Source organism: Condylura cristata, unplaced genomic scaffold, assembly GCF_000260355.1.
Source record: "Condylura cristata isolate star-nosed mole 26May11 unplaced genomic scaffold, ConCri1.0 scaffold00003, whole genome shotgun sequence".
Taxonomy (NCBI): domain Eukaryota; kingdom Metazoa; phylum Chordata; class Mammalia; order Eulipotyphla; family Talpidae; genus Condylura; species Condylura cristata.
In genome coordinates this window covers 72,492,167-72,499,718 of record NW_004567104.1, presented here as the reverse complement: position 1 = coordinate 72,499,718, position 7,552 = coordinate 72,492,167, and the positions used below count along the sequence as shown (strand labels likewise).

Sequence of the window (7,552 nt, the reverse complement as noted above, 5' to 3'; positions counted from 1 at the left end):
GTCAAATGACAATACTGAAGATGGCACTGAGGTGTGCACAGTCCACTCTGGTGAGCCAAGGCAGCCAGATCCAGCGCACCTGCGAGAAGAGAGTGTCAAAGTGGCAGGTCAGTTGGGTTGAACAAAGATGAACCTAAGAGCATGCCCTGGAGTTGCAAGACCGAAGCCGGTGATCCTCAGGAGTCTCTGTGAAGCCACGTGGACAGAATCAGACGTTCCCAGTGCATCTGGGATGAGGAAGTGTCAGCAGGAATGGAGACAAGGGTCTGGTATGGAGAAGTGTGTGGCGAGGAGACCAGAGGAAAGGCATTGTGGCCGAAGGGGGTGTCCGAGGAAGAGTGAGGGTGCAGCGCGCTACAGACGGCTGTATGCTCTTGCGCACGGCCTAGAAGACAGGAATGGGGTGGGTAAGAGAACAAAATCGCGGGACTAGACGTGCGCACGTCCCCATGCAGAGGAAGAAGGACACTTATCATCGAGTGGCGGCCTGGGGGAGTCCGGGGGCGGAGGGAACCATGCTGTATGGTTCATAATTCCATTTCAGGAAAGAATTAGGTGTTACTTGGTTGGGGACAGCCTGAAATATTTTCAAAGCAGTGCCATCCTGAGCTCATGGTATAGAAAAGTAACCTTACTAAGGAAATAGTAAAAATACTGGATACACTTGTTGAAACCCCTCACACGTGGATGGCTCTCTCCCGAACTTCCAGCGTCACATAATATTCATACCTTTTCAAGTCCTTGCCGTTGTCTCATGGGGTGATGGCAGAGTAGGTAGAATTCTGCAGTCATTACCACAAGGGTAACTTCAACTCGATTTTCTCATATTTAAGTTTTTTTCCCTTTTATTTTGCTTGTTTCACCAATGGGTTTCTTAGGAGCCATTGGGTGCGTAAGTCAGCTTTGGGAAACCAGTATTTTGCTAGGAAACACATTTTCTGTGGACTTTCAATGTATTGTCACTGGGTTGCAGACAACATATTAATAATTAGACCATCTCTGGTTATGTATAAACTTGTGGGTGGTGTGTTTGGTATGATTTCATATTGGGTTTTTCTTTAGAATTCCTCTACTTTCCTTTTGATTACTCTCTAACTTATTAATTATAGTTCTAACTTAATCATTATAGTTCTATCTTTAAATATACCTACTCCCACATTCTTTGAATTGTTTTGCAGGTTTTTATGTTTGTCATTTTTGAGGTTAAATAATTGACTTCTGTTGTAATTGTAAACTTAAAGTTATATACTTTCTGAATACCCCTCCAGCGATGTTCCATATGTATTATCTGGAAATATTGACATTTCTACTATTTCTGTAATGGTATATAATTTGTATTTATTTCCTCTTTGACTCAGAGATTTAAATGAATTTCACATTTCTGAATTTGGTTTGTTTCTTGACTTTTACTTTACTCTATTTGGAGATTTTTATCCTGTAAAGTGTCTGTTTTGAAGAATTAGCCAGGCACTTTTTTTTTTATTATTGTACTCATGTAATGATTTCTACAAATGATTATAGATGAGATAGTTTATTAAATAGTGTCCATTTTGACAGTGCTAAATTCTACCTATGCATTTGAGTTTGCTGATTATATTATTAAAATCACATGTAACTTACATATTAATAACCTGACTAGTCATCCATCCGATTTAGAGATATTTTAAATTGTGCATTATGAAGAAAAATAACGAATGTGTCCAATTGAAGCTTGTCGTTAAAATTTAAAACAAAATCAGGACTTTTGCTCACCACAGAGGGGCACTGGCAGAGGGTCTGGTCCCCGCAATGCTAGCCTTTTGCTGGCTGAGTCCAACAAAGGAAGAGTGGGGACAGTGGAAGGTGTGTGAGTGTCTATAGTTTTGTTTTACCCCATGAAATTCAGCCTGGAGGTCCTCCCTGGTGGTGCATCGGGTTAAAGCTCAGCACTATGCGGCTACCCAAAGCCACTGCAGCACGAGTTCGATCCCTGCCAGGGAGCTGACCCCCAGGTTGCAGCAGCCCTCTCCTGCTCCTCTCAGCAGTGTATTGCAGTCAGACTTCTCGTTCTGTTTCACACTCGTCTCTGATGAATCCTCTCAACACACCCCCTACATCTCTGGCCTGTACCCCAGTTCTTGTATGCACAAATGAATATTTTTTTTTAAATCCAGTCTGAATAGGGAAACAAAGACAAAAGGAAGAGGGTGGGCAGTAAATGTGAGTAAATGTGGAGCTAGAGTAAGGGAACTGGAAGAATAAAAGCCATCTGATTACTGGAAAAGACTCCCAAGCGACTCCCTAGTAACTGGGAGAACTCCAACGTGCCATCATTACTGTAGGTGGCCCTCATGAGAGAAGGGTGTGATTATTAAAGATGAGGTTACCTGCCAGGTCTGGAGGATGGAAGAATTTGAGGTCCCAGCAATGATGTCATTGATCTGCATGACAAATACAGTAGATACATATCTTGAAAGGGGGAAAGGAGGATGTGGCTACTTACATTTCTTGGGGTGACTATGGCTAGTAATGTAGGTACAATACCTCATCCTATAGGAGAAGGGTCCCTAATTGTACTGATAAGTTTTTAAAGCACTAGTGCATCGACCTCTGTGCATTACCAATGAATGAGCTGCTGTGGAGGTGATTTGTTTGGTTCACTTTACTGGATGTTAATAGAACAATAAAAATAAAAAATGAGGTTAGAGAATGAACTCTAAATAAGTCATGCACTGGACTGTTGAAAGAATGTGCTGCTAGTTTTTCTTCTGCATTGGTTGGATGGTTCTTAGCTACATTCACAAATCATCCACTGTGACTGGACAATCGATTGACTGATTGATCGATAGATATATAGACAGACAGATTTATACCTATATCTATCATACTGGTACTAAGACTATGAGTTATATTTTCATGTAGTAGCACTTAATGTAAAAACTGAATCACGTGAAATATTTGAACTGCCTCTCATTTTACATAAAATGCTCTAAGAAAAGATTACTAAAGGATTCACCCTGGAGCTATTGTGATCATCGTCAAGGAAAATGTGCTGACTCACCCTAGAAATCTTTACCCATTTAGTTACAGTAACACTATTTAAATGGACATTTGCACAAGAGGAAAAAAAATGAATCAAACTGAAATTTCTATCATCCTATATACACGGTTCTTAAAATGTAACATTCTGTTGACTTCTTTATGCTAATTGTAATTAGTTTTGATCATTAACTCATGTGTTATCTTTCTCCAGCACCTGACTACAGATCTAGAAGGATAAAGGACACATCTGTTGTATTCTGATTGCCTAGCACAATACCTGGCAAGCGCGCAACACATTTCTGTTGAGTGAATGAATGATAAGAGAATTAGCTGGTATAAAGGACAAATTTATTACAAATATACCAAAACAATCAATATTTCCATGCAAGAAAATAAAATTTTGTTAGCGTTTAAAATCCTGAACCTTTTAACCCTGCATTCTATCTGTGATAATGCTTTGATAGAAAAGGTAGCATCACTGTGTTAAGTGCAATGGCTACATTTCAGTGGGGTTTGAGATAATGTAGAACTCTTCTAACATCTGTAGCAAGGACTAGTCACATATTCTAGATGGAGATACTTGCTTCTCTTCGCAGGGAATTAGTATGTACTTGCCAGATAAAGAGCTTCCCTCACCTTACCCACTACTTAAAAGCCAGGAGGCATACTTGTACATATTTCTTTTAAATAAGAAGAGGAAAATGTCTTTCTGAGAAATGCTACAAATGCAGTTTTTTTTTTCAAAAGTTGTATAATTTGCATGGATAAAATCAGCATTACTGTAAGTGAAAATAATTTGTTATTTTGTTAGAATTCCTTGGTCCTAGTGTATTTTCAGTGTTAAGTAATGGAAATAAATTTGAACTCCCTTAAGTAAACACACCAAACAATAAAGCTGCAGCAGAAGCAACAAAAGTAAATAGAAATATTCTAAGGATCTGAGGATCCAAAGACAGGAATATAGTCCTCCTCCAAGAATTGAGAAGAAGCTGGACAGGCTCTAGATTCCCACACGCTGTTTCTAGCAAACCTGTTTCATTCTTCTCTGTCACACGGATTAGTTCTGTCAGCAACTGTAATTCCACCCCCCAAGGAGGCAGTTCCCAAAGGCAGAGGGAAGCTATTTATTACTATTTTAATAACTAATCTACCCAGTAGTTTATAACAAATGTATTGAGAGCTTGTTTTGGGAAGGGATGTAAGCTGTAGAAAATGTTCTTTATATCACTAGTTTTATAAATGAAGGTTTAATATTCTTTAGCAAATACGTATTTAGAGTGTCTATCATGTGCCAGGTACTGTTGTAGGAAGTCAGCAGTGAACAAAACATGCAATCCCATCCTCTGTGAGGCTTTCACTTTAAGATGACACAGAACTGCCTTCAGCAAGGCAAACAAGTCTTGATAATTAAAATAATTAAAATGTTCAGCTTCTTGCCAGAACTGAACAACTGAGTCATTTTTGTTTTTTAAAGAAAATAACAATTCCTAGCCTAAGGATTCCTGGACTTAAAATATTGACTACTAAATAATATTTTTGGATAAAATAAAAAATTGGTGAGGATTCAAGGCTTTCTCTGCCTTTTAGTTTGTCAACTAAGAGCAGTAAAACCAGCACTCATTTATTTCACAGGAAAGCTCTAGTATCTTGACATGTATGAGAAAGACAACTTCAAGATACAAGTAATTTTTTCCCTCTGAGAGGACATATGGACACAAAGTGTCTGTACACACCTGGCAGCCGACTAGGGAGAACTGTTCCCAGGTTTCTACATCTGTTCTTACATCCATTGTTCTAGACGCCCATGTAAGACTCCCAAAACTGTTTTTTCGTCTGAATTTTATGGTCTGAAATTTATGGTTCAATTAGGCATGACATCAAGTCATGATTTGGTGAAGAAAAAAATAAAGCTCATCAGAATTACCACTTGGAAAGAGGACTTGAAAAAAATAACTTATTCAAACAAAACCATTGCTGTAACAGTTCTAAGGAGGCAGTCTTTGTCTTCCCAGAATACAAAAGATACAAGGTTAAATAGTGATATTTACTAAACAAATTATTCAGTTTAAGTCAAAATACAGTAGTATTTTAATCAATTAGTTGTGGATAATATACTGGCTGAAAGTTACTGAAGCAGCTATTCAGTTTCAAGAATTTAATTTCCACAAGATCTATAACTTCTAGTTGAAAGGCCTTTGGCTTGGGCTTGCTTGAGCAGTGATAACTTGTTTAACTTTGTCCTTTAGTTATCTGAATAAGTAGATTGCCAAAGTTATAAACACCTGTCTGTCTTTTATTATCTTGACTTGTTTTAAAAACACATTTTCTCTCTATCCATGTTCACACATAGTCAGCACCTCCACAGTAATCTTTTTGAAGCTTTAGGCCCACTAATTAACAAATTCTGCTCTAAATCTTATCATTTCCACCTCTACCCTAATCTTGTTACTAAAACTGTCTCTTGGCTCAGGTGTCTCAAGCCTGACGGGGCACAATTTGAAACTTGTCATGGGAACTGGAGTTCAATTTCACCAGTGAAACACTTTTGGAATCAAAATGGAAATCAATGCTGAGTTGTCAGAATGTCAGAACTCAGAGTCATGTGTGCAGAAGCCAATGTTACCAACTTTTCCTATGAACTGGCGGAAAATGTTCTAGAGGATGCTCTGAGCCTAGATCATTTTTCCAGTTTCCAAAAGGGAATCCTGGGTAGACAGATCCCAAAGCCAATAAAACAAACAAACAAACAAACAAACAAAAACAAAAAACAGAGAAAAGAGACAGACCAGTATAAAATATAATTCTTGGTGGGCTTCAGATCTTCTGCTTCAATTGGGACTCAAATCTCAATTGACACAGCTTCTATAAAGAGCAATTTAGGATTAGCAAAATTACAAAGGCTCATATTTGGGTCTAGCAATTCCAATTCTAGTTCATCCTGTGTAAGTGGCCATTTCCCAAAGCTTTTCACTGAAGCATGATTACAGTAAGATTGGCAAAACCTTTAATATAAACTTTTATGGGATTTCCAACAATTTCTGTAGTTATGAACCCAGCTCCAATTTGCTAGGCTAAAAGTGCACTGTTTATATAGTATTAAAAAAGGCCATTCATGGCCCTTCCTGGTGGCTCAGTGGGTTAAAGCACAGCACTAAGAAGTTGAAGCCACTTCCATATGAGTTCCATCCCCACCTGCCCCAGAGGTGAACACATGGCAGCAGACCTCTCCTGACCTGCCCACTGCTCCCCTCAGTGAGCCTGTTCTGTTCCCCACTCTGTTTCTGGTGAATCCTCTCACCATCCCTGGCCTGTACCCCAGTTCTGTATGCAGAAATAAATACTTTTTTTTTTAAAAAAAAAGGTCATTCATGACAGGATACATTATTTGGTTTTATGTTCACAAAGTATCTCCAGAGGAACTTGGGAAACTTTCAGTATCTTCCTAGGGGAGGTGAACCAGAAGGCACCTAGACATGCATGGTGGGCTTTTTTCCACTGTACAGAAGGCTTTCTGCTACCTTTTGAGTTCTAAGACATGAAAATGAATTAACATATACATGAAGGGAAAGGCTCCCAAGTTTGATGATGCAATGACGTAACTGGAAGCCTAAATTCAAGAGGTTAATACCCAGCTTCTTGCCATTAAGGCGGTTACCTCTGTGACAAAATTTGACCGGCCCCACTCCCTTCCGTTTCTGAAATGTACTAGATGTTGGTTAAGTAGTTAGTCATCACATCAGAGAGACAGGGTCATGAAAATTTATTGTTTCTGCAGGTGCTCCGTGAGTCTAAAAGATCAGGCCAGGTAACATTTTTTATCATAAATTTATTGTTTCTGCACATGCTCCATAGCCATAATGCTGTAGAAATACGATTTAGTCAGTAGTTACAATAATTAGTACCAAGATTACCCCACTCCCGTACCCCTTGTCCCCTCAGCAGATCTGGCTTCTCCTCCAGGCTCCACCGCCTCCCCCCTTCCTCCCCCTCTACCCCCAAATTCTCTTTCCCTCGCTCTCCACGTCCTTTAGTCCCTCCCAGCTCTCGGCGGGAGGTTTCATTACGTGACCGCCCGCGTAATCGCGGAGGACGCACTGCAGCACCGCGGGCCAGGACACGACAAGGTTTACTCCTTCTTCTCGTCTCTATGATCCTCTCTTTGTGACCCATCGGATTGCACTGGTGTCCCAGAGTTCCCTGACAGCAGTCCTCCACGCAGACAGACGGCAGTGCAGAAAGCTGTCGGTCTCGCGAGAGGCGCGACGTTCTCGCCAAGAGATTGAGAGCGCGCGTGTGGCGGGCCTGGGGCGCATGCGCACTCGGCAGTGCGTGGTCGCGGGAGGGAAAGGAGGACCCGGCTGGAGCTCGGAGGAGCGCGCGTGCGCCGTCGCGAGCTCGGCGCTGCCGTGGCCGCCGTGTGGGAGCCGGGGTGAGACCGCCGAGCGGGCCGCTGGAATGTTCCGAAAGGCCCGGCGAGTGAACGTGCGCAAGCGGAATGACTCGGAGGAGGAGGAGCGAGAGCGTGATGAGG

General features: G+C 40.9%; 1 protein-coding gene across 1 annotated transcript in view; it reads left to right on the top strand.

Annotated features, from left to right (window-relative positions):
• The first annotated feature begins 7,421 nt into the window (after positions 1–7,421).
• PAXBP1 (PAX3 and PAX7 binding protein 1) overlaps positions 7,422–7,552 on the top strand; it is a 30,182-nt gene continuing 30,051 nt past the window's right edge. Inside the window, exon 1 of the mRNA XM_004675519.2 lies at positions 7,422–7,552. Coding sequence (XP_004675576.1) covers positions 7,477–7,552 — 76 coding nt within the window. The 5' untranslated portion in view covers positions 7,422–7,476.